Below are 26,539 nucleotides of genomic sequence, written 5' to 3'. Positions count from 1 at the left end.
CTGTAGTCCCAGCTACTAGGGAAACTGAGGCAGGAGAATCACTTGAACCTGGGAGGCAGAGGTTGCAGTGAGCCGAGATCACGCCATTGCACTCCAGCCTGGGTGACAGGGCGAGACTCCATCTCTCAAAAAATAAAACAAACAAACAACAACAACAACAAAAAAAAACTAGGAGAGGGGTCGGGCTCAGTGGCTCATGCCTGTAATCCCAGCACTTTGGGAGGCCGAGGCGGGTGGGTCACTTGAGGCCAGGAGTTTGAGACCAGCCTGGCCAACAGGGTGAAACCCTGTCTCTACTAAAAATACAAAAATTAGCCAGTTGTGGTGGGTGCCTGTAATCCCAGCTACTAGGGAGGCTGAGGCAGGAGAATCGCTTGAACCCAGGGGGTGAAGGTTGCAGTGAGCCAAGATCGAGCCACTGTACTCCAGCCTGGGCGACAGAGTGAGACTCCATCTCGGGGAAAAAAAACACAAAAAAACTGAAAGAGGGGAAGAGGCCAGATCTGCTTCCTTCCCCGAAGACACCAACCCTCAACAACCTCAGTCCCCACTGCCATCCCACCCCAGCCCCATAATTTGGCCCCATCCAGTATTCTCACCCAGTTCTGGGAGTTAGGCTGAGCACACTGCCGCCACTTGGTGGCAGCATACCCTGAAGGTAGCATTCTTTCCAAACAGGTTTTCCCAGGTCTAACTTCCTTCTCTTCTCACAGAGCTTGGGGCAGGGGAGAAGTTAGTGTGGATGCAGGGAGGAGGGGCTCCTTCACTGCTTAGGGGTCCATACCTGAGATGACGCCTCGCCTGAATCATCCTCTGTGAGGGCTGGGGAGAGAGGGAAGCATGGTCAGGCATTCTGTTCCCAGGCCCAGGAAGGGCATTGGTGGGCCCCAGGGACTTGTAGGGGGCTCCCGATTTCCCCAAGAATCAGGGCGTTTAAGGTAGAAATCTGGCGCTTGGGTAGAGTGCTGAGAGAGGGACTTGGGACTGTTAAAAAGAGAGGATAGGCTGGATGGGGTGGCTCATGCCTGTAATCCTAGCATTCTGGGAGGCCGAGGCGGGTGGATCACCTGAGTTCAGGAGTTTGAGACCAGCCTGGCCAACGTGGTGAAACCCCGACTCCACTAAAAATACAAAAATTAGCCAGGCGTGAGGGACTTAGGCGGCAGGCACCTGGAGTTCCAGCTACTCCGGAAGGTGAGGCAGGAGAATTGCTTGAACCACGTCTAGCTAATTTTTGTGTTTTTAGTGGAGACAGGGTTTCACCATGTTGGTCAAGCTGGTCTTGAACCCCTGACCTCAAGTGATTCGCCCACCTCGGCCTCCCAAAGTGCTGGGATTACAGGCATGAGCCACCTTGCCCAGCAGGGGGTGCCCTTCTTAGGACAGGCAAAGTTCTTACTGTACAGATGACCCGGGAAAGCAGAAGCAGACCCCCTCCCAGACTACTCCAAATGCCCTGGGGCTCCTTGAAACTGTTCTGAGTAGAATTGGGTAAGCTCTGGGACCTCCTAGAATGCAGCCAATCGGGGGTACCTTGAAACTATTCACGATAAAGAAAAGGGGAGTGACAAGAAGCTGCCAAGAAGCAAATGCATTGGGGAGGTGGGGCTTGCATACCGCTGGGTGGGGAGGGGCGCTGGGCCGCCTCTTGCAGAAGGTGCAGGATGAGTTTGTCCCCCGCCAGGGCGCCATAGTGAGCCGCGTCCTGCCCCAGCGCATCGGTGATGCCCGGCTGGGCTCCGCCCTGCAGCAGGACCTCCACTGTTTCGGGGCTGGCCCCCTCACAGGCCAGCATCAGGGCCGTCCTACCAGGGGAGGGGGCTACTGAGGAGATGAGAACATCCCCCAAGCCCCCATGCCCACCTCAGCACCCAGGCCAGGCTGGGAAGAGGAGGCTGGCTAGATCGTCTTACTTAGGTTAAGTCTTGCCGAAGGTCACACAGCATAGGGTGGACTGGCTGGGAGGGGAGATGCTCACCTGCCTTGCAGGTCCTGATCGTTCGCAGCAGCCCCTTGCTGCAGTAGGAGACGGCACAGGTCTGTGTGACACATTTGAGCTGCTATAATGAGGGGTGTTGCGCCTGACTGGTAGGGAGGAGGAGGGATGCGATGGCATGAGAAACTGACCCCCGGGAGGTGCAGAAGCCTATATAACTGCCCTTGAGTTTCACCTCAAACTTTCTCAGACTTTCAAAGGGTGCCTGAGATACTGCCACTTGGTGGCAGCATACCTCAAGCATAACATCTTCCCCAAAGAGATCCCAGAAGCTTACCCGATCTTGGGGGTTTAGATGTGCCTTAAAGGAGCAGAGCACCTCTGAGCAGGAGAGACAGCCACCAGCCGCTGCAAAAGAGAAAAGGTTGTCCGGTGCGGTAGCTCAACCCTGTAATCCCAGCACCTTGGGAGGCCAAGGCAGGAGGATCGCTTGAGTCCTGGAGTTTGAGACCAACCTGGGCCAACACAGTGAGACCCTGTCTCTACAAAAAAAAAAAAAAAAAAATGCAAACATTATCTGGGTGTGGTGGCGTGTGTCTGTGGCCCCAGCTACTCAGGAGGCTGAAGCGGGAGGACCGCTTGAGCTCAGGAGTTCAAGGCTGCAGTGAACCATGATGGCACCACTGCACACTGGCCTGGGTGACAGAGTGAGATCTTGTCTCAAAAACCAAGAAAAGAAAGGAAGAAAAACAAAAGGGGGAAGAGTAGGGGTAGGGTGAGACTTCGACATTTTCTGGGGACTTTCTGCCTGGGTGTGACCCTGCTCCTTTATTTCATGAGAAATTCCCACGTGCCCTGAGGAATTTGTAACAAAGGCAAGTTTTGCATTTTACAGATGCAGCAACTGAGGCCCAACCAGGCCAGTGGTCACCCACTGGGGTAAGAGGCAGAGTCAGATCTAGGATCTAGGTCTGCCGACTGCCAGTCCCAAGCACTGTGGTTCCCTCTACTTTTTGTAGAGACGGGGTCTCACTGTGTTGCCCAGACTGGTCTCGAACTCCTGGGCTCAAGTGATCCTCCTGCCTAGGCCTCCCAAGGGCCTGGGATTACAGGAATGAGACCCACACTACAAGCCATGTGCAACCGTGCCTGGCTAATTTTTATTTTATTTTATATATTTTATTTTATTTTATTTTTTTAGAGACAGGGTCTTGCTATGTTGCCCAGGCTTTTCTTGAACTCCTGGGCTCAAGCAATCTGCCGCCGGGACTGTAGGCGTGCACCACCACTCCTGGCTAATTCTTTTTTTCTCATTTTTTTATGGAAATGGAATGTCACTATATTGCCCAGGCTGGTCTCAAACTCCTGGGTTCAAGCAATCCTCCTGCCTCTGGCTCCCAAAGTGCTGGGATTATAGGCTGCAGCCACCATGCCCCGCCCCGTTTATGTGTTTATGTATTTATTTAATTTAATTAATTAATTAATTTATTTATTTTTGAGACGGAGTCTTGCTCTGTCACCCAGGCTGGAGTGCAGTGGCCCAATCTCGGCTCACTGCAACCTCCACCTCCCGGGTTCACGCCATTCTCCTGCCTCAGCCTCCCGAGTAGCTGGGACTACAGGCACCCGCCACCACGCCTGGCTAATTTTTTGTATTTTTAGTAGAGATGGGGTTTCACCGTGTTAGCCAGGATGGTCTCGATCGCCTGAGCTCGTGATCCACCCGCCTCGGCCTCCCAAAGTGCTGGGACTACAGGCGTGAGCCAACGCACCCGACCTATTTTATTTTTTGAGATGGAGTCTCCCTCTGCACCCACGCTGGAGTGCAGGGGTGTGATCTTGGCTCACTGCAACCTCCGCCTCCCAGGTTCCAGCGATTCTCCTGCCTTAGCCTCCCGAGTAGCTGGGATTATAGGCATGAGCCATCACGCCTGGCTAATTTTTATATTTTTAGTAGAGATGGGGTTTTGCCATGTTGCCCGGGCTGGTCTCAAACTCCTGGGCTCAAGCAATCCTCCCACCTCTGACTCCCATAGTGCTAGGATTACAGGCGTGCACCACTGTGCCTGGCCTGTCTATTTATATTTTAAGAGATCCCTCCTACTGCCATTTGCCCAGGACCAGAGTGGAAACAGGGAGGCTCCCCAGGAGGCTGTGCAGCTGAGACAAGGGCATGGTCTCTGGAATCCCTGGGTATGAATTCCACCAGGTTGACATCCAGTCTGATTAAGCACAAAAATCCATTTTTCAGTCAACAAACTCTGTTTGAATACCTGCTGTATGTCTGAGGCAGTATGAGGTTTTGATTGCTGCAAACCTTATCTACAACAGGTAGAACAGTGCCTGACACACAGTAGGTACTCAATAACTGTTTGTTGTTGTTGTTGGTTGGTTTGTTTTTTTGAGATGGGGTCTCGCTCTGTTGCCCGGGCTGTGCAGGGGCATGATCTCGGCTCACTGCAACCTCCACTTCCCGGGTTTAAGCGATTCTCCTGCCTCAGCCTCCCGAGTAGCTGGGATTACAGGCACATGCCTCCATGCCTGGCTAATTTTTTGCATTGTTTAGTAGAGACGGGGTTTCACCGTGTTAGCCAGGATGGTCTTGATCTCCTGACCTCGTGATCCGCCCGCCTCAGGCTCCCAAAGTGCTGGGATTATAGGCGTGAGCCACCGCACCCGGCCTTAATTTTTTATTATTAGTAGAGACAGGGTTTCACCATGTTGGCCAGGCTATTCTCGAACTCCTGACCTCTGCTAATCTGCCCGCCTGGGCCTCCCAGAGTGCTCAGTTAACTGTTGAGTGACAAAAACCAACGGACTCCTATATTGTGACCAGAAGCATTGCCGCCACTAGGTGGCAGCATACTCCAACTGCAGAGAATTCTCACCCAGTGACTAAAACCCCCAAAGCCCTATTTTATTCTGAGTTTCCGAAAGAACAGATGTTTCTTGAGTTGTCAGCGAAAGCCATGCCTGAATTTCACGGGGACAGCGGACAGGTCGGGGGCTGGGTTCTGGTTCAAGTCAGTGGGTCCCTTTCCCTCCCTCTGGAAAGGAGTTTGGATTAGGTGATTATGAGGGTACCAGCTGCCTGGAGCTATGGTTTTCCTGGTATCTCCTAGGAGCTCCTCAAAGGAAATTAAACCCTAGGGACCTCTCCTCATCCTCACAAAGCCCAGGAGTACATTCGGCTGCTCCTTGAGGTCAGACAACCTGGATTCCCTACGATTTACCTGCTGCGGACAAGTGACAGCCTCATTAAGCCTCATCAAGCCTCATCTGTGCAATGGGCTAATAGCCTGTGGTTCAAAGGGTAACCGGGATTTATGATGGGCTCCAGTGCCTGGCACACAGTAGGTAATAAAAAAGGAGAAGGGCCAGCACGGTGGCTCACGCCTGTAATCCCAGCACTTTGGGAGGCCGAGGCAGGCGGATCACGAGGTCAGGAGATCAAGACCATCCTGGCTAACACAGTGAAACCCCGTCTCTACTAAAAAATACAAAAAAATTAGCCGGGCATGGTGGCAGGCGCCTGTAGTCCCCGCTACTCGGGAGGCTGAGGCAGGAGAATGGCGTGGACCCGGGAGGCGGAGCTTGCAGTGAGCCGAGATCACGCCACTGCACTCCAGCCTGGGTGACAGAGCGAGACTCCACCTCAATTAAAAAAAAAAAAAAAAAAAGGGAGAAGGGCCGGCACGGTGGCTCAGGCCTGTAATCCCAGCACTTTGGGAGGCCGAGGCGGGCAGATCACCTGAAGTCAGGAGTTCGAGACCAGCCTGGCCAACATGGTGAAACCCCATCTCTACTAAAAATACAAAAAAATTTTAGGTGGGTGTTGTGGCATAGGTCTGTAGTCCCAGCTACTCAGGAGGCTAAGGCAGAAGAATTGCTTGAACCTGGGAGGTGGAGGTTGCAGTGAGCCAAGACTGCGCCATTGCACTCCACCCTGGGTGACAGAGGGAGATTCTATGTCAAGAAAGAAAGGAGGAGGCTAGGTGAGGTGGCTCACGCCTGTAATTCCAGCACTTTGAGTGGCCGAGGTGGGAGGATCATTTGAGCCCAGGAATTTGAGATCAGCCTGGGCAACATAGCAAGATCCCGTATCTACAAATAAATTTAAAATATTAGCCAGGCATGGTGGTGCACGCCTGTGGTCCCAGCTACTTGGGAGTCTGAGGTAGGAGGATGGTTTGAACCCGGGAGGTCAAGGATGCAGTGAGACATGATTGCACCACTGTACTTCAGCCTGGGCAACAGAGCAAGACCCTATCTCATAAAAAGAAAAGGAAGGCCAGGAGCGGTGGCTTACACCTGTAATCCCAGCACTTTGGGAGGCCAAGGCGGGTGGATCACCTGAGGTCAGGAGTTCGAGACCATCCTGGCCACCATGGTGAAACCCCGTCTTTACTAAAAATACAAAAACATTAGCCAGGTGTGGTGGCGGGTGCCTCTAGTCCCAGCTACTTGGGAGGCTGAGGCAGGAAAATTGCTTGAACCTGGGAGATGGAGGTTACAGTGAGCTGAGATCTCACCACTGCACTCCAGCCTGGGCAACAGAGTGAGACTCCGTCTCAAAAAAAAAAAAAGAAAGAAAGAAAGAAAGAAAGGAGGAGACAGGAAGCTTCACAGCAGGTCAGGTCCCTAGGGCCCTGGGCAGAATAACCCCCAAGTCTAGCACCATCTGGGCTTCGGGGTCAGGGCAGGGCTGGGCTGCACCCACCTGCATGGTGTAGGGCAGTCCACCCGCTGCTGTCCACGACGTCCACCACGCAGGAAGCCTGGGGATGGGGCGAGTCCTTTGAGGCGGAGCCATCCTTCTTGCTGCCTGATTTCTCTAGGACTGCCTTCCCCACCCTGGGCTCTGCTATACTTCAGCCTCACCCTTCCCTGGCCCCCAAGGGACTCCATTTTCATGAAAATTGGTGAGAAAAGAAAATAGCTGGGAGCTGAGAAGCAGCTGGGAATTTGGGGAGTAGCCGGGAACTCTGGGAGTGTCTGGGGCTAAGGAAGGACCCAGGGCTTGGGGAGAAACAGAGCTCAGGAAATACCTGGCATTGGGAGTATATATATTTTAGATGGTGTTTCGCTCTTGCAACCTCCGCCTCCCAAGTTCAAGGGATTCTCCTGCCTCAGCCTCCCTAGTAGCTGGGATTGCAGGCACACACCACTACTCCCAGCTAATTTTTTGTATTTTTAGTAGAGATGGGGTTTCACTGTGTTGGCCAGGCTGGTCTCGAACTCCTGACCTCAGGCGATTTCACCAGCCTCAGCCTCCCAAAGTGCTGGGATTACAGGCGTGAGCCACCGTGCCCGGCTTGGGAGTACATCTTAAATAGGAGAAGCATGTGGATGGTCTGAGAGTACCTGGTTATCCAGGGAGTAGCTAGGGTTCTGGAGTAAAAGGGGCCAAGGAATATCTAGGATTCATAGAGCATCTGGGGGTTCAAGGAATTGCTGGAACTCAGGAGTAGTAGGGGCCAAGGGAGTAGCTGAGATAAGATAGTAAATGACCTGCAGTAGTTGCTTCAAGCACTGTGGGTGCCCGTATTTGGCGGCCAGGTGGAGGGCATTGTAACCTGGGGAAGGAAAGAAGATTTACTGGAGCTCCAGCTATTCAAGTAGCTCCCAGCTGCTCCCCAAGCCATGTCAACTACTTGTGATGAGTTTCTGAGTCTAGCAAAGTCCGTAAACCCTAGTATTTCTCTCCTTTTTTTCCTGCAGCAAGGATCTTGCTCTGTCGCCCAGGCTAGAGTGCAGTGTGATCATAGCTCACTGTAGGCTTCAACACCTAGGCTCAAGCGATCCTCCTGTCTCAGCCTTCCAAGTAGCTGGGACTACAAGCAAGTGCCACCATGTCTGGCTAATTTATTTGTATTTTCTGTAGAGACAGGGGTCTTGCTATGTTGCCCAAGCTCGTCTTGAACTCCTTGGCTCATGCGATCCTCCCACCTCAGCCTCCCAAAGTGCTGGAATTAACAGGCATGAGCCATTGTGCCCGGCCATCAGGTACTTCTCAAAACCATGCTATTCCCTGTACCCAGAGACTCTCTAAGCCATGGCTAGTCTGTATTCCAGACAATCCCATCTCAGCGACTGTCCACACCCACCTATTCCTCAAGCCCTATTGCCTCAGCTACTCCCCATGTCCCCAGATACTCTGCAGGTTCCACTACACCAGTTTCAGCTCTGCCCTTCACAACCCACAGTTGCTGTATATGTTCTTGCCAATCCATATACCCTTCCTCTTCCAAATGCCAACTCTGTCCCTGTCTGATGCTCCATGAATCCCCAGCTATTCCATATTCCCTGCCCACCATGCCTGTGACCCTAAAGCTTCAGATTTGACTGTGTCCCCATGCCTAGTTGCCTCCTGAGCCCCAACTACTCCTTTTGGCCGCACATTTTTATCTCAGTTATTCCCCCCAGGTCTCCAGTTAAGTGATACATACATACAAGTTCTCCTCGTAACCCAGCTACTCCAAGAGCTCAAGCTACTCCCACAGCTCCAGCTACTCCTAGATCCCAGCTATCCCATACACCTCAGATATTCCCCAAACTCTACTTGTTATTCTCTTGCCCCAGATACTTTGCAAGCTCAGCTACTCCCATGAATCCAGCTCCTCCTCCAAACTCCAAGTAGTTCCCTTCAGTCACTTCCTTGATCTCGGATACTCCTATATCCCAGATGCACCTCAAAGCTTAGTTCGTCCAATGGTCCCAGTTATCTCCCAAGCCCCAGTTCTTCCTCTGCCTCAGTCACTTTCTAGAAACTTCCCCAGGCTTGGCATGGTGGCTCACACCTATAATCTCAGCACTTTGGGAGGCTGAGGTGGAAGGATCACTTAGAGCCCAGGAGTTCAAGACCGGCCTGAGCAACACAGGGAGACCCCCATCCCTACTAAGAATAGAAAAATTAACTGGGCATGGTGGTGTGCGCCTATAGTCCTAGCTACTTGGGAGGCTGAGGTTGGAGGGGATCCCTTGAGCCCAGGAAATGGAGACTGCAGTGAGCTGAGATCATGCCCACTGCACTCAAGCCTGGGTGACAAAGGGAGACCCTGTCCCTCCCCCCAAAAAAGAAAAACAAAACAACAAAACCCCAGAAACTTTGCAGCTATCCCCCAAGCCCCAGCTACTTCCCCATGCCAGCTACTTCCCCATCCAACTGAACCAATACCTGAATCCTAGTCACTCCCCATCCACAAGCTGTCCACTGGCTTTGCTCGGTGCCAGCCACAGTCTCTATCTTTGGCCACCCCATCCTAACATGCCCCTGTGTGTCTCCCTGGGGGCAGGGGAGGAGCACCAGAGGGAGCCTCCCCTTTTTTCAGCGGGGAACATTGAGACCTGGGAGCAGGGTCTGGCTGGACCCTCAGGCTGGGCACCTGGGCTCAGTTCCTCCTCCCTCCCCGGGGCCCAGCTGGCAGTACCTGCCCCGTCCGTGCTCATGACATTGCTGCCATGAGCTATCATCACCTCCAGACAGCTGGCCGCACCCCGCATGGCCGCCAGGTGGAACCTGGAAGTGAGAGACAAGGGATCAGCCGCAAGGTTGCCACCCCTCAGCCATCTCACTCCCGGGTCGCGGGCACTCACGCGGACTTGCCCTCGGGGTCTAGCTTCGTGGGCACCAGCCCCTTGCGGGCGATGAGGGCGGCCACCCGAGGTGCATCGTTGTTTTCCACGGCTTGTAGCAGCCTCTCGTCACTCTTGCCCCAGTCTTGACTCTGCAGGGCACGCCCAGAGGTGCGTGGGGCAGGGTTGGCTGCTGTCCCCTCCCCACGTCCCCTGACAGGGGCTCCGGGCTCTCACCACCTGCCCCTGGGCACTTGCCTGGCGCCTGCCTCTGGCTGCCGGCTTCGGGATGGGGCAGGGGCCACAGGGCGGGCAGGAGCCAAGGTCAGTGGGGCTGAGCCGCAGCTGCAGGGGGAGGTGGTCCTGGGCGAGGGGGTCCTCAGACAGTGTCCCCCAAGTCTGCGACCCCCAGCATCTGCCCCCAGGCCCATCACCCCAGTTGTCCAACAAAAGCCCACCACCAGCATCATCCCCTGAGCAGCCCCCTGGCATCTATTTCCAAAACGTTGTTCCCTGGGCTGAGCATGGAGGCTCACACCTGTAATCCCAGCATTTGGGGAGGCCAAGGTGGGAGGATCGCTTGAGCCTAGGAGTTTGAGACCAACCTGGGCACCATAGTAGGACCCCATCTCTACAAAAAATAAAAATAATCAGCAGGGCATGGTGGCTCATGCCTGTAGCTGCTTGGGAGGCTGAGGTGGGAGGATCATTTGAGCCCAGGAATTTTGAGACCAGCCTAGGCAACACAGCAAGACCCACTCTGTACAATAAAAAAAGTTGTCCCCCAATTCATCCCTTAGTGAAAGCCACCCCTGCAACATCGCCCCCAGCAAATGGATCCATGAGTCTTTTCCAAACTACCCTCCAAAGTCCCATCTGAACCCCTAAAAGGCCCCTTTAAATGCCTCTCAGGACCATCCTCTGCCCTGTTTATCCACAACTGCCCTGAAATGCCACCACTGTCCCCTAAACATCCCGAGGCTTCTCCCCTCAACACTATAGCCTGAAATGCATTACGAAATGTCTCCCCCAAATTCCTGAAGTGTTCTGTAAAACCATCCTTCCCAATGATACCGTCATGTCCCAAAAATATCCTCCAAAAACATCCCTCAAATGTTCTCCCAAACTGTTCTCCAAATCATTACCTCTTCGCAAAATCGGCTCTCCCAAAATAGCTTCCAAGTTGTCCCCTCAATGACCCCATCTGTCTCCAAAATGTTTTCCCAAAACTGCACCCCCCAATGCCCTCTAAATGTTCCTAAATGTCCCCATTTGTTTCAAAGAGTCTTCCAAAACGCGTCCACATGTCTCCCCAAATGTCTCTTCCATTCCCCCAAAAGCTGCCCCAACCTCTGTTCCCCCCCACTCCCCGCCGCCGACCATCTTTCCCGGGTCTGGAATGGGGGGGTGGTCCAGGTCAGCCGGGGCCGGGGAAGGGAGGGGAGAGGAGGTACCCGCGCCCCGCCCGCTCCTGCGCCCCCTCCCCGGGCCCTACCGCGAAGGAGGCGGCTGCGCACAGACACAGCTGCTTCATGGCGTCCGGGGCGCGGGGCGCGGGGGGCACACGGGGTTCCAAGAGGAGGCGGCGGCCAGAGGGTCCGGAGGGACCGCGGGGAGCGGCCGGAGGGCGGGGCTGGGCGCTGCCGGAGCTCCCCGCCCCGCCCGCCCGGTCCCGCCCTCCCTGGTGCCGCCCCCTCCCCCTTGCCTTCCTCGCCAGCCCCCTCCCCCACGGGATGGAATGGGAAGACCCAGGTAGGGGGCTGGGGGCTGGGGGCTGGGGGCTGAGGGAAGGGGCGCCGCCCCGGCCCCTCCTGACCTTGTCGCCTGGAGGATGAGGAGGACGCGGCGCCGGGGGCCCGGCTCCCTCACCAGCGCAGGCCGCCGGCTGCATCTCCAGGGGACCCGCGGGCGTCCATCTCCACCTCCTCCGAGTCGGCCAAGGGCGCGCAGGTGCCTCCGGGCCCGCGACGTCCGCAGCCTCGCACCTCCACGCGGCCGGCAGGGCTCTCGCCACTCACACTTTCATTCATTCACTCATTCATTCGTTCGCCCATTCGTTCGTTCATTCACCGGCCCGCCCATTCATTCATTCGTTCACTCACCCATTCGTTCATTCACTTATTCACTCGTTCATTCATTCACTCACTCGTTCATTCGTTCACCCACTCGTTCATTCCTTCACTCATTTGTTTATTCGCTCACCCTTTCATGCATTAATTCACTCACCCATTCGTTCATTCACTTATTCATTCATTCGCTTGTTCATTCGTTCAGTCACTCGTTCATTCCTTCACCCATTTGTTTATTCGCTCACCCTTTCATTCATTCACTCATTCATTTGTTCACCCATTCACGGGCTCACCCATTCATTCATTCACTTATTCATTCGTTCATTTACTCGTTCATTCGTTCACCCATTTATTTGCTCACCCTTTCATTCATTCATTGGCCTCACCCATTTGTTCATTCATTCATTCTTATATGACCCATTCATTTATTCATTCGCACACCATTCCTTCCTTCATTCACTCATTCCTGCATTCATTAACTCACTCATTTGTTCATCCATTTGTTGGCTCACCCATTCATCCATTCATTAGTTCACTCACCCATTCATTTGTTCACCACCCATTCATTCATTTGTTCATTCCCGCACCATTCATTCATTCCCACACTCATTTGCTCATTCATTGGCACGCCCATTCGTTCATTCATTCACTCATTGCCTCATCCATTCATTCATTCAATCAGTCATTCGTTCATTCATTCATTCATTCGCCACTGGGGAGCTGCAATCCTACACACCTGAATTTGAAACCAGCACCCCGCCCCTGCCCCAGCCTTTCCTACCTATATGACTGGGCCAACAGACTTACCTATTTTGGACTTCTCCTTCCTCCTCTGTAAAATGGGTTTCATAATAAATAGTTCCTACTGCGGAGGGTTACCGAGAGGATGCAAGGTACTACCTGCGCAGCACTCAGTCGACCAGTGCCTAGCATACAGTAAGCGCACAATAAAACTGTGACTCGTTCCTCACAGAAAGAGCTAGCTGGTCCCGGCGCAGCTCTGACATTCTCTAGCCATTTCCGGTCAATTTCCGCCACTCCTGGGACCCACGGCTCCCCCGGTAGAGGAGGGGCCTTGGGTTCCTTTCTGTCACTGCAGCGTCCCCAGTGCCTGGCCCATGGCAGGTGCTCCACAAACATGCATCAGATGAACACTTGGGGGAGATGCTCCTTCAAGCAGTAAGCATTTATTGAGCGCCCACTGGATGCCACGCAGCATTCGCAGGCCTGGAGACTCTGGGGCACAGCCAAGACCCTTGCAGGTAATTGGCATTTTAGAAGGAGCCCTGGAGGCCAGGCGCGGTGGCTCGCGCCTGTAATCCCAAAACTTTGGGAGGCCGAGGCGGGCAGATCACCTGAGGTCAGGAGTTCGAGAACAGCTTGGACAACATAGTGAAACTTCGCCTCTACTAAAAATGCAAAAATTAGCCAGGTGTGGTAGTGGGCGCCTGTAATCTCAGCTACTCAGGAAGTGAGGCAGGAGAATCGCTTGAACCCGGGAGGCAGAGGTTGCAGTAAGCCGAGATCGCGTCACTGCACTCCAGCCTGGGTGACAGAGCGAGACTCCACTGCCAAACAAATAACAACAAAAACAAACAAACTAAAACAACAACAACAACAACAAAACCGAGGTCTTCCAGACCCAGAATTTAAGAGCAACGATGCAGCAGACAGGCGACAGGGGCTTGAATTCAGTTTGGTTATATCATCCTTGCTGTGTGACCTTGAGCTAATCGCTTTCCCTCTCTGAAATTCTCCCTCTCAATTTCTCAACTGTTAAATGAGATAGATAATAGGACAGGCACCAAGGAAGCACTGTGGGCATTTGAGGCTGGATCTTTCTCTAGAGTGGGGCTGTCCTGGGCACTGCAGGGTGCTGAGCAGCATCCCTGGCCTCCACCCACTCCACACCAGGAGCACCTCCAAGTTGTGACAACCACAGATATCCCAGCATTGGCAAGTGTCCCTCCATTGACACACTGACCACTGGCTTAGGGCTGGGTGAGCATCGAGCATTTACACGTCGGTGTGGTCTGTGATTCTTCTTAGACTTGTACTTTTTTTCTTTTGAGACGGAGTCTTGCTCTGTCACCCAGGCTGGAGTGCAGTGGTACGATCTCGGCTCACTGCAAGCTCTGCCTCCCGGGTTCAAGCAATTCTCCTGCCTCAGCTTCCCGAGTAGCTGGGATTACAGGCACACGCCACCACGCCTAGCTAATTTTTGTATTTTAGTAGAGACGGGGTTTTGTCATGTTGGCCAGGCTGGTCTTGAACTCTGACCTCGTGATCCACCTGCCTTGGCCTCTCAAAGTGTTGGGATTACAGGCGTGAGCCACTGCGCCCGGCCCTCTTAGACACCTTTGGACAAGTGGAGGGAGGAGTGGGAACCAAGGCAGGAAAATGGAAATTGACAGGCATTTGGGAAGGAGGGTGTCCTTGGAACTCTTCTCTCCTTCCACCCTTGGGGGTGGGGAGGTCCTCTGAGCTTCTCCAGAGAAGAGACCGAAATGGATTTCCCAGCTCAGGGCTTCGGTTTCCAACTGTCTCCTACACTTGTCCTCCTGGATGCCATACAAGATCAGAGCAAATGGCCAAGCACGGTGGCTCACGCCTGTCATCCCAGCACTTTGGGAGGCCGAGGCAGGCAGATCACCTGAGATGGGGAGTTTGAGACCAGCCTGACCAACATGGCAAAACCCTGTCTCTACTAAAAATACAAAAAATTAGCTGGGCGTGGTGGTGGGCGCCTGTAGTCCCAGCTACTCGGGAGACTGAGGCAGGAAAATGGCATGCACCCGGGAGGCGGAGCTTGCAGTGAGCAGAAGTCGTGCCATTGCACTCCAACCTGGGTGACAGAGTGAGACTCCCTCTCTAAAAACAAACAAACAAACAAAAACCTGGGCGCGGTGGCTCACGCCGAGATCGCACCACTGCACTCCAGCCTGGGAGACACAGCAAGACTCCATCTGAAAAAAATCAATCAATCAATCAGAGCAAATGCCCCTCGGAGCCCACTGAGGTGTGTACCATGGATACTGTCAGCCCTCCAGGCTTCATCCAAGCCCTGGCATCACCCTGACACCTCTCTCTTGCCCCACACTCGGTCCACCGGCCAAGCCCACTGGCTGCACACTGTGTCCTGTTCTGCCCCTTCTCACCCCTTCCACGGCCACCACCATAGTCTAGCCCCATCACTGCAGGTTCTGCCTCTGGGATGCATCTTTCTTCTTCAGCCTCTGACCTTGTCCCCTTGTCCCTTCTCCCCCAGCAGCCAGAGGCAGCTTCCTAAACCTGCATCAGATCTCATCTCTCCTGCACAAAAGCCTCCGGAGACCTCACTCAGCTTAAAATGCAAACTGCTCACAGCAGCCCAGATCCTGCCCACTGCCTGTTTCCGTAGAGAATGGTATTTACACGTGTGAGTCGTTGGAGTGGGGAGAGAAAAGCAAAATAAGAATCATCCTTCCTGACACGTGAAAAATGATATGAAATTCACATTTCTGGCTAGGTGCGGTGGTTCACGCCTACAATCTCAGCACTTTGGGAGGCCAAGGTGGGCTGATCGCCTGAAGTCAGGAGTTCAAGACCAGCCTGGCCAACATGGTGAAACCCCGTCTCTACTAACAATACAAAAATTAGCTGGGCACGGTGGTGCACGCCTGTAATCCCAGCTGCTCGGGAGTCTGAGGCAGGAGAATCACTTGAAAATGGGAGGCTGAGGTTGCAGTAACCTGAGAGCACTCCAGCCTGGGTGACAGAGCCAGACTCCATCTCGGAACAAAACAAAACAAAACAAAACAATTCATATTTCAGTGTCCATAAATAAAGTTTTATCGGGGCCAAGCCCTGCCCATTCATTTATAGATGGTTGGATGCCACATGCAGGGTATGAAGAAAAAAGTGTAGATAGTCAAAGGCTATTCTCAGGCTGCAATGGCAGAGCTGAGGCTGGTCTGCACCACAAACCAAAAATATTAATCCTCTGGCCTTTTAAGAAAAAATTTGCTAACCCTTCTCTGAGCAGCCCCTCTCTGCCAGTGCCTGACCCCTGACCTCATGGAGTTTTTCCTTCCTTCCTTCCTTCCTTCCTTCCTTCCTTCCTTCCTTCCCTCCCTCCCTCCCTCCCTCCCTCCTTCCCTCCCGAAGGAGTCTCGCTCTGTCGCCCAGGCTGGAGTACAGTGGCATGATCTCTGCTCACTGCAAACTCCACCTCCCGGCTTCAAGTGATTCTCATGCCTCAGTCTCCCGAGTATCTGGGATTACACGCACCCGCCACCACGCCTGGCTAATTTTTGTATTTTTAGTAGAGACGGGGTATCACCATGTTGACAGGCTGGTCTTGAATCCTGACCTCAGGTGATCTGCTCGCCTCAGCCTCCCAAAATGCTGGGATTACAGGCATGAGCCACCGCGCCTGCCATCATCTCCATTTACATTTCCCTCAGTGCAGTCCATGCTGCCATAGTAGCCTCCTTCTTGTCCTTCAAACAGCTGGGTCCCACCTCCAAGCCTTGGCCTCTGCAGCTCCTTCTGCCTGGAGCACCTGCCCCACCGTGCACATGGCTGCTTTCTTTACTGCTGTCCACTCTTGGAGATGCCTCTTCCAAGAGCCCTTCTCTGACAGCCCTTTCTTAAGCTATATTTTTCCCTCATTTTTGTCTTTTTTTTTTTTTTTTTTGACAGAGTCTCGCCCTATTGCCCAGGCTGGAGTGCAGTGGAGGGATCTCGGCTCACTGCAACCCCTGCCTCCCGGATTCAAGCGATTCTCCTGCCTCAGACTCCTGAGTAGCTGGGATTACAGGTGCCCACCACCATGCCTGGCTAATTTTTGTATTTTTTAGTAGATACGGGGTTTTGCTATGTTGGCCAGGCTGGTCTCAAATTCCTGACTTCAAGTGATCCACCCACCTCGGCCTCCCAAAGTGCTGGGATTACAGGCATGAGTCACTGCGCCAGGCCTCTTATCACCACCTAAGATACTACATACCTTTTAAAAAATATTCTGTTTACTCTTATTTTTTATTTTTATTTATTTATTTATTTTGGGACAGGGTCTTGCTCTGTCACCCAGGCTGGAGTGCAGTGGTACAATCACCGTTCACTGTAGCCTCGACCTCCTGGGCTCAAGTGGTCCTCCCATCTCAGCCTCCTGAGTAACTGGAGACCACAGGCACACACCACCATACCCAACTAATTTTTGAATTTTTTTGAAGAGACGGGGTCTTGCTATGTTGCCCAGGCTGGTCTCAAACTCCTGGGCTTAAGTGACCCTCCCATCTTGATCTCCTAAAGTGCTGGGATTACAGGCGTGAGCCACTGCGCCCAGCTTGTTTCCTCTTGATCTCTCCCTTAGAATGTCGCCTCCTTAGGGGCAGTGATTTTTGTCTATCTTAGTCACTGCTGTATTCCATGCAGGACCAGCTATAGGTTTTGCAGGGCTCAGTGAAAAATGAAAATACGAGGCCTGGCCAGGCGTGGTGGCTAATGCCTGTAATCCCAGCACTTTGGGAGGCTAAGGCGGGAGGATCGCTTGAGGCCAGGAGTTCAAGACCAGCCTGGGCAACGTGGTAAGACCTCACTTCTGAAAAAAAAAAAATGCATACTTAAGTAAAAAATAAAAATATAAAAAGAAAAAAGACAGAAAGAGAAAGAGGACTTTCCAGGAAGCATTGATGTATGGAGTCTGTGACTTTCTAGAAACCCCAATCTTCCCACTTGGGAGATTTTCCTGAAACCTAAAATAAAGGCAGGAGGTCAGTGAAGCCCCAGGTGAACAGCTCCAGGTAACTCCCATTTTATGGATGGAAACACTGAGGCCCACAGACAGCCCAAGGGGGATCAGAGTAAGCAATGCCAACTGTTGGGACCCCAAAGAAAGAAACGGTGCTGGTTGGGCACGGTGGCTCTCGCCTGTAATCCCAGCACTTTGGGAGGCCGAGGCGGATGGCTCATTGGAGGTCAGTAGTTTGAGACCAGCCTGGCCAACATGGCAAAACCCATCTCTATTAAAAATACAAAAAAAAAAAAAAATTAGCTAGACGTGGTGGTAGGCACCTGTAATCTCAGCTACTCGGGAGGCTGAGGCAGGAGAATCCCTTGAACCCGGGAGGCGGAGGTTGCAGTGAGCCAAGATCACACCACTGCACTCCAGCCTGGGCAACAGAGCAAGACTCTGTCTCAAAATAAATAAATAAATAGGCTGGGGACGGTGGTTCACGTCTGTAATCCCAGCACTTTGGGAGGCCGAGGCAGACGGATCATCTGAGGTCAGGAGTTCGAGACCAACCTGGCCAACATGATGAAACCCTGTCTCTACTAAAAACACAAAAATTAGCCAGGTGTGGTGGCGTGCGCCTGTAATCCCAGCTACTCGGGAGGCTGAGAGAGGATAATCTCTTGAACCTGGGAGGCGGAGCTTGCAGTGAGCCGAGATCATGCCATTGCACTCCAGCCTGGCAACACAGCGAGACTCTGTCCCAAAATAAATAAATAAATAAATAAAAATAAATAAAATAAAATAAAAGTAAATACATAAATAAGAAAAAGCCGGTGTTAGAGACCAGGAAAGGCACGGAGAGTGCCCTAAGGAGAGGAGGAGAGGGGTAGCAGTGGCTAGAAGACACGGAACACAAGGTCCCAGTGACAGGAGGGGGCCTGGCCCCTGCAGTCATGGGTGTTTGCTTTCTTCCCTCGGGGCTGCTGAACAAAAGCTGAACTTGACTCCGGCTGCCTGCTGCGAAACTGGAGAAGGGCAGGTGGAGGGATGGATGGCAAGGTGCTCTGGGAGGGGAGGATGGAGGCCCTGCAGCTTCCCAGCAACAGCCAGGCCTCCCATCTGCTGCAACAGTTCCAGCCCAGGCTATGGGCTAACCTCAGGCCCCTCCAGCTCCAGACACTCTCAGAGGCCCTCACACCAGTCTGAGGTTTTAACACCTATCCTGTCCCCATCTAATTTTGACTTTGTCCTGATCCCTCCCATTGCAAACATATCAAAACACACCCACATCCCGAATGAGGCATCTCTTTTTTAGCCGCCCACACTTCTTGAAAGATTGATTTAAATATTAAATATAACTATGCTTTGGAAATTAAGGAATCATATGGCTTGGTTTACCAGTGGCTACTACTTCTGAGGAATGCTTGGGGAAAAAAAGCATTCAGGAGTTGACCCCTGAAAAATATGGGTTTGAATGCCCAGGTCCACTTACACATGGATTTTTTGTTTGTTTTTTGAGACGGAGTCTCGCTCTGTCGCCCAGGCTGGGCAATCGTGCAATGGCGTGATCTCAGCTCACTGCAACTTCTGCCTCCTGGGTTCAAGAGATTCTCCTTCCTCAGCCTCCTGAGTAGCTGGGATTACAGGTGCCCACCACCATGCCCGGCTGCCTGGCTAATTCTTGCATTTTTAGTAGAGAGGGGGTTTCACCATGTTGGCCAGGCTGGTCTTGAACTCCTGACCTCAGGTGATCTGCCTGCCTCTGCCTCTCAAAGTGCTGGGATTACAGACATGAGCCACCATGCTGAGCCAGATTTTTTTTTTTTTTTGAGACGGAGTCTCGCTCTGTTGCCCAGGCTGGAGTGCAGTGGCGCCATCTCGGCTCACTGTAAGCTCCACCTCCCAGGTTCATGCCTCAGCCTCCCGAGTAGCTGGGACTACAGGCGCCCGCCACCACTCCCGGCTGATTTTTTGTATTTTTAGTAGAGACGGGGTTTCACCGTGTTAACGAGGATGGCCTCGATCTCCTGACCTCGTGACCCACCCACCTCGGCCTTCCAAAGTGCTGGGATTACAGATGTGAGCCACCACGCCCTGCCTATACATGGATTTTTGACTGTGCAGGAGGGTGGGCTGTAATTGTTCAAGGGTCAACTATAATCGAGGAATTGATTCCACGTGGGAAGAAAAATTTTAGGATCACTCCACAGTGAATGAAGCTCACCCAATGCCACATTTTGTAGGCAGTTAATGGACCGTTTTTCACCTCTTTCTCTCCCGCTGTCTGTCTCCACCCATTCTCTTTTCAATCAATGCACTCCCCTCCCACCTCCAGGCCAATCATGTTCATAGTAACGCAGCCCTGGGGGAAGGCTTGCGTCTCACTTCCTAGCTGTGTGACCTTGAGCAGGTGTCTTAACTTCTCTGGGCTTCCCTCCCTCATCTATAAAATGAAGATAATAAAAGCTCCTGCCTCATAACATGGTGGTGAGGATTCAATGAGCTGACACCTGCAAAGCACATCTTATATTTTTTATAGTGCTCAAAAATCAACAAAAATGAAAATAAATAAGCCGGGCACAGTACTGCACATCTGTAGTCCCAGCTACTTGGGAAGCTGAGGCGGGAGGATCTCTTGAGCCCAGGAGCTTGAGACCAGCCTGGACAACATAGTGAGACCCCATCTCTTAAAAAAAAACACTTAGGGCCAGGCATGGTGGCTCACGCCTGTAATGGCAACCCTTTGAAAGGCCAAGGTGGGTGGATGACTTGAAGTCAGGAGTTTGAGACCAGCCTGGCCAACATGGTGAAACCCATCTCTACTAAAAATACAAAAAAAATTGCTGGGCGTGGTAGTGCGCGCCTGTAGTCCCACCTACTTGGGAGGCTGCGGCATAAGAAAAGAATAGCTTGAACCCAGGAAGTGGAGCTTGCAGTGAGCCAAGATCACAACACTGCACTCCAGCCTGAGCAACAGAGTGAGACTCCTTCAAAAAAAAAAAAAAAAAAAAGGAAGAAAGAAAAATTAAAAAAATAAAGTGAATCCAATGATATTAAATTAAAATGTTTTAAATAAAATAAAAATGAATAATGAAATGAATGGGAACATGATAATTAATAAATAGTTTAAAAACAAAATAAAATGGGCAGGGTGCAGTGGCTCACGCCTGTAATTCCAGCACTTTGGGAGGCTGAGGCGGGCAAATCACCTGAGGTCGGAAGCTCGAGACCAGCCTGACCAACATAGTGAAACCCTGTCTCTACTAAAAATACAAAATATTTAGCCAGCCATAGTGGCAGGTGCCTGTAGTCCCAGCTATTTGGAAGGCTGAGGCAGGAGAATTGCTTGAACCCAGGAGGCAGAGGTTGCAGTGAGCAGAGATCGTGTCACTGCATTCCAGCCTCAGCAACAGAGTGAGACTCTGTCTCAAAAATAAATCAAATCAAATCAAATCAAATCAAATGAGCCCAAACAACTGAAGGAAGCCACAGAGGGGGCATGACATCCCCAGAGTCACCCAGGACACCAGGGACAGAGGAAGGATTTGAACTCAGAGCCACCTGATTCTATCCCAGGCTTGGCTGGGCGCAGTGGCTCACGCCTGTAATCCCATCACTCTGGGTGGGAGTTAGGAGGATCGCTTGAGGCCAGGAGTTTAAGACCAGCCTGGGCAACACAGCTAGACCCCATCTGTACAAAAAATAAAAATTAGCCCAGCATGGTGGTGCATGCCTATAGTCTCTGCACTTTGGGAGGCTGAAGCAGGAGGATCGTTTGAGCCCAGGAGTTGGAGGCTGCAGTCAGTTGAGATAGCACCACTGCACTCCAGCCTGGGTGACAGAAAGAGACTCTGTCTCAAAAAAAAAAAAAAAAAAAAAAAAAAAATGGACCAAGCATGGTGGCTCATGCCTGTAATCCCAGCATTTTGGGAGGCCAAGGCGGGTGGATGACCTGAGGTCAGGAGTTCAAGACCGGCCTGGCCAACATGGTGAAGTCCTGCCTCTACTAAAAATACAAAATTAGCCGGGCATGGTGGTGCATGCCTGTAATCCCAGCTACTCGGGAGGCTGAGGCAAGAAAATTACTTGAACCCGGGAGGTGGAGGTTGCAGTGAGCCAAGATCAAGCCACCGCACTCCAGCCTGGGCGACAAGAGGGAAACTCCATCTCAAAAATAAAATAAAATAAAATAAAATAAAAAATGAAATCCAGGCTTGTTCCACAGGCCTCTCTTTTTGGCTTTTCAAAAATGGCTTTCAAAGATCCTGAGCTCCCACTCACTCGCGCACTCTGCTCCTGCCAAGAGAATCTGCCTGTTATGCCTGTGCATCAAGCAGACCTGGTCCAGCCTCCGAATCTTTACCCACACAGGTCCGTGCCCCACTCCTCACGTGCCTGCCTTCACTTCTCTAAATCCTCCCTATTCTTCCAGGCTCTGCTCTGGCACCACCTCCTCCAGGCAGACTCCCTGATTTCTCCAGGCCACACCAGATGGGGATGTTGTATCCCACGATACGAAAACTAAAGGCTCCAAGTCAAGCTTGCCCACGCAGGCCAGGCACAAAGAGGTGCTCAGGAAGGCTGATTGCCTGTTCCTTGAGGTGAGCCCTCCCTTTCATCCTCCCCATCTGTGCTCTGAATTGGCCGCCACAGGGACTTCAGGGGGCTGAGAAGAAGTGGGGACGATGGAGGAAGAAGCATGTCTTTCTAGGAGTTCATAGCCAAAGACATGGATGCAAGAGAAGACAGCTGGATCTACCTCAGGGCCTTTGCACTGGCTGTTCCAGCCACTTGGAATGCAATTCCTGCAAACTCTCTCCCCCACTCCCCTTCCCTTTCTTTTTCTTTTTTTTTTTTCTTTTTTGAGATGGAGTCTCACTCTGTTGCCCAGGCTGCAGTGCAATGGCACAATCTCAGCTCACTGCAACCTCCACCTCCCAGGTTCAAGCAATTCTCCTGCCTCAGCCTCCCAAGTAGCTGGGATTACAGGTGCCCGCCACCGTGCCCAGCTAATTTTTGTATTTTTAGTAGAGACAACGTTTCACCATGTTGGCCAGGCTCGTCTTGAACTCCTGACCTCAAGTGATCTGCCTGCCTTGGCCTCCCAAAATGCTGGGATTACAGGTGTGAGCCACCACGCCCAGCCCTCCCCTTCTCTTTCTAATCTTTGCTCTAATACCACCTCCTCTGGGAAGCCTTCCCTGGCCACCCTCTTTAAAACTGCAGCCACCTCCCCTGCCCTGAATGCTTCAATTCCCTTTTCCTGCTTTGTCTGTCTTTGCGACACAAAATACACATCGTCACTTATTTATCTTGTTTCGTGTTCATCTCCCGTACTCAGCGGTCGGCTCCACGAGGGCAAGGATTTTTGCCTGCCCTATTCTCTGGCTGATTCCCCTGTGCCCGGAACAGCGCCTGCTATATAAATATGTGCTGAGTACATACACACCAAAGCAAAAGATCAGGATCCTCGGGAAAGTGGGTCCTTGGAAAAGCAAGGGGTCACTGTGGCCGGGGAGAGTGGAGATTGGACGGGGAGGTGGTACTGGGGCCAAATTGTGAGGAATGAGGAGGGTCTGATTGGTGGCAATGCGGTGAGAAGGAATTCCATGGAGAGCGGACTAGGGCCTGGGCAAAGGCCTGGGCTGGAAAGCTTGTACGGGGAGCAGTGGGGAGGTCATGACGCTAGGGGGCAGCAGAGAGGAAAGGAGAAGAGGTGGGTACTGGAATGAAAGGGTGGATCTTCAGCCAAGCCCCAGGAGACAGAAGGCTGAAGTTGCAGGGGTGTATCGGGCATCTAGGGCCTCACACTCACCTCTGTCTTCTTAAATCGCGCCCTGAGAGTCTTCATAGTTGGTGCCCTGTGTTTCTCCTCTCCCCAGGCCACCTGAGGAGGGCAAGGGTGGGGGTAAGGTGAGGGACACCAGTCCTGGTGGGCGGCAGGGTCCGTTGCCTCGCCCTCCTCAAAATGACCACTTCCTCCTTCCTGACCAGTCCTGGCCCCTAGAGCAAGACACAGACCTGCTCTATCTCCTACCTGCTGTGTGTCCTTTGGCAGGTTACTTGCCCTCTCTGTTTTACTTCCCTCATCTATACAGTGACAGAAATGATCCTTTCTTGACCAACTCATGGTCAGTTTTCAGTATGGTCCCTACATAGAGCCTGGCCAAACATGAGGGGCTTGATAAATGCATCTCACTGGTATTTCCTGTTGTCCAAACAGATCAAGCCTTTTCTGGCCTCCTAACTTTTACCTGTGCAGTTATTTCTGCCTAGAATGGTTTCTTTTTTCTTCTCTGAACTCCTACTCATCCTTCAAAGCCCAGTTCCAAAATCCCTTGCTCTTATCAGCTTTGCCTCTTGTTCCCAAGCAGAGATGTAACTCCCCAAATTGGGTTCCCGCCTACCCTGGCTGGGTCTCTTCCTCTGCCTCACCCCTGGCTCCATGGGCTGGAAGGGTCTGGGCTGATTCTGTCCTTTTCAACAGTCAGGGGCTCCCTGGGGACTGAAGCCAGGGCTGACGGCTCTCAGCACAGAGGCATGTTTGCTACATAGTCAGAGGGAACCTCCATGTGACAGCAATTCACCCATAGTGGGTGGAGGTCTGGGGCAATGGCTGCATGCATGTGTGTGACGTTGAGTGCAGGGCGTGTGCACACATGCACTTCTGTCCACCTGGGCCTGTTCTACGTTCCGCATGTGCAGGCACGGAGGTCAGGCAGGCCTATCTCGAGGGGGTGTGTTTTTTGAGGGGTGTGACTGTGAGGCCCTATGTGTGAAAGGGATTTCTGTGATGGAGAATCTGTATTTGCCTCTTACCAGGGAGTAGGGGTTGGGATGGCCTCTACCTGTCCACCTATCTACTCGTGAATTCTCCAAGCCACCCTTCCACGCATTTACCACCTATGCACTCACCTGGACATCCACCCTCCCACCTAAGCACTGTATAACCACCCACTGGCCACCACCCACAAACCCACCCACCCAATTCATGTTCTCATGGTTCTTCAACACCCTTTAATCAGATTTCACCCACACATCCATCCACCCACACATCCATCCACCCACCCAAACACCTACCAACTCCCACCATTCATCCATCCACTCATCCACCCATCCATCCACTTATCCATCCCTTCATCCATCCACCCAACCACCCATCCATCCATCCGCCCAAGCATCCATCCATCCACCCATCTGCCCACCCAATCACACACCCATCCACCCATCCACCCACCCACCCATCCACTCATCCATCCACTTATCCATCCCTCCATCCATCCACCCAACCACCAATCCATCCATCCACCCACCCATCCACCAGTGCATCCATCCACCCACCCACCAGTCCATCCATGGATCCATCCATCCATCCATCCATCCATCCACTTATCCATCCCTCCATCCATTCGCCCAATCACCCACCCATTCATCCATCCACCCATCCATCCATACATCTACCCATTCAGCCATCTACCAAACCACCAATCCATCTATTCGCCCCCCATCCATCCACCCACCCATCCATTCATTTACCCCTCCATCGGTGCCCACTCACTACCTACCCTTTTTTCTTCTACCTCTGACTGGAGGATTCAATCACACCCAAAGCAGGGGGTAATAAGACACCCAACAGAGGAGTTCACAGGCTGCTTGGGAGAAGACAATCCGTGGGCTTGGGGGAGGGAGAAACGCCTGCTAAATTTAGGGAGCTGCTTGCTGGAAGAGGTGATGGTAAATAAGAAGGGCCTGATGGCCGGGTGGGATGTTGAGCACCCGCCTTGGAGGAAGCTAGGCAGGGCACAGGCCAGCAAGTGGGAAGTGCGTGGGTGAACGAGTGCATGTGTGTGTCAGGGTACCTGGGTAGCTCCGCAGCCTGGCTGGGACTCAGCACGGCTTCTTTCTCCCACATACAAGGGCTCAGGGGCCTGGGGCCATAAGGGGATCCTCCATCCTGGGCCTCTCCCACCTCCTTCCTCCCCTACCTCCTGCAGCTCCAGTGCCCCGAGCTCCCGGCCACAGTGCCCACTGCCGGCTCCGGTTACCCACTCCCAGCTGGGCCACGAGCAGCTCCAGCCGCTCCACTCTGACACCTGATCGGCTCTGAGCAGGCGGCCGCCCCAGGGGGCCGGGGATGAGCCGAGGGAGGAGACAGGCTGGCAGCGGACTGCCTGTTGGCCAACTGGCTCTGGCGGGAAGACACCCACGATCTTCCCTATCATCACTGGACTGATTTCAGTTTCTGGAAGGAGCCATGCTCTTCCTCTCTTCTCAGCCTTTGCACTTGCTGTTCCCCCCACCAGGAACATTCTTTCTGTACTTCATGTCACCCCGACCGGCTCTACCTGACTCACGCACTCTTTATTTATTTATTTATTTATTTTTGAGACGGATTTTCATGCTTGTTGCCCAGGCTGGAGTGCAATGGCGCGATCTCCGGCTCACCGCAATCTCCGCCTCCTGGGTTCAAGCAATTCTCCTGCCTCAGCCTCCCGAGCAGCTGCGATTACAGGCCACCACACCCAGCTAATTTTGTATTTTTAGTAGAGACGGGGTTTCTCCACGTTGGTCAGGGTGGTCTCGAACTCCCAATCTCAGGTGATCCACCCGCCTCGGCCTCCCAAAGTGCTGGGATTACAGGTGTGAACCACTGCACCCGGCTCACGCACTCTTTAGATCTTTGCTGCAACATCCCCTCCTCCAGGAAGCCCTCCCGGATGCCCCCAGCCTGGGTCAGGTGCCTCCTGTGAGCCCCCTCACTGCCCTGTGCCCTCTGCATCACCCATTGCACCCCAACCACACCATGTCACCATTACCTGGTCACATGTTTGTGTCCACCCCCAGCCACCAGGGCATAGATGGTACCACCTTTGCTCTCCAGTGTGCCCAGTACAAAGTAGGTACTCAACACATGATTCTTAAATGAGTCCTCCAAGCCACCAGCCCCATTGACCTTGAGCAGGACCTGTCCTGCAGAATGCAGAACCTCCAGTTGGATGATACTCAGATAACTTGGCCGGACGCAGTGGCTCACGCCTGTAATCCCAGCACTTTGGGAGGCCGAGGCGGGCGGATCACCTGAGGTCAGGAGTCCGGGACCAGCCTGACCAACATGGAGAAACCCCGTCTCTACTAAAAAATGCAAAAATTTGCTGGGTGTGGTGGCAGGCGCCTGTAATCCCAGCTACTCGGGAGGCTGAGGCAGGAGAATCGCTTGAACCCAAGAGGCGGAGGTTGCAGTGA

At 52.8% G+C, this 26,539-nt stretch overlaps 1 protein-coding gene across 29 annotated transcripts in view; it reads right to left on the bottom strand.

Annotated features, from left to right (window-relative positions):
* Positions 1 to 26,539, bottom strand: part of ANKRD24 (ankyrin repeat domain 24) — a 42,168-nt gene that overhangs the window by 15,158 nt on the left and 471 nt on the right. For 2 of the 29 annotated variants that reach the window (XM_016934694.4, XM_063801010.1), the window contains exons 2-12: positions 24,862 to 24,945; positions 23,112 to 23,183; positions 9,770 to 9,856; positions 9,533 to 9,663; positions 9,367 to 9,455; positions 7,448 to 7,512; positions 6,657 to 6,714; positions 2,274 to 2,344; positions 1,979 to 2,085; positions 1,618 to 1,805; positions 785 to 822 (exon numbers count right to left, since the gene is read on the bottom strand). In XM_016934694.4, coding sequence (XP_016790183.1) covers positions 785 to 822; positions 1,618 to 1,805; positions 1,979 to 2,085; positions 2,274 to 2,344; positions 6,657 to 6,714; positions 7,448 to 7,512; positions 9,367 to 9,455; positions 9,533 to 9,663; positions 9,770 to 9,856; positions 23,112 to 23,147 — 870 coding nt within the window. In that variant the 5' untranslated portion in view covers positions 23,148 to 23,183; positions 24,862 to 24,945. Of the gene's footprint in view, positions 1 to 784; positions 823 to 1,617; positions 1,825 to 1,978; positions 2,086 to 2,273; positions 2,345 to 6,656; positions 6,715 to 7,447; positions 7,513 to 9,366; positions 9,456 to 9,532; positions 9,664 to 9,769; positions 9,857 to 10,656; positions 10,812 to 11,006; positions 11,147 to 11,327; positions 12,956 to 23,111; positions 23,184 to 24,861; positions 24,972 to 25,281; positions 25,616 to 26,539 lie in introns of those variants that run through there. The other 27 variants (XM_016934693.4, XM_063801011.1, XM_054673516.2 and 24 more) reach the window with 23 other exon arrangements.

This window comes from Pan troglodytes, chromosome 20 (genome assembly GCF_028858775.2).
Source record: "Pan troglodytes isolate AG18354 chromosome 20, NHGRI_mPanTro3-v2.0_pri, whole genome shotgun sequence".
Lineage (NCBI taxonomy): Eukaryota > Metazoa > Chordata > Mammalia > Primates > Hominidae > Pan > Pan troglodytes.
This window is presented reverse-complemented; position numbering and strand designations above follow the sequence as displayed.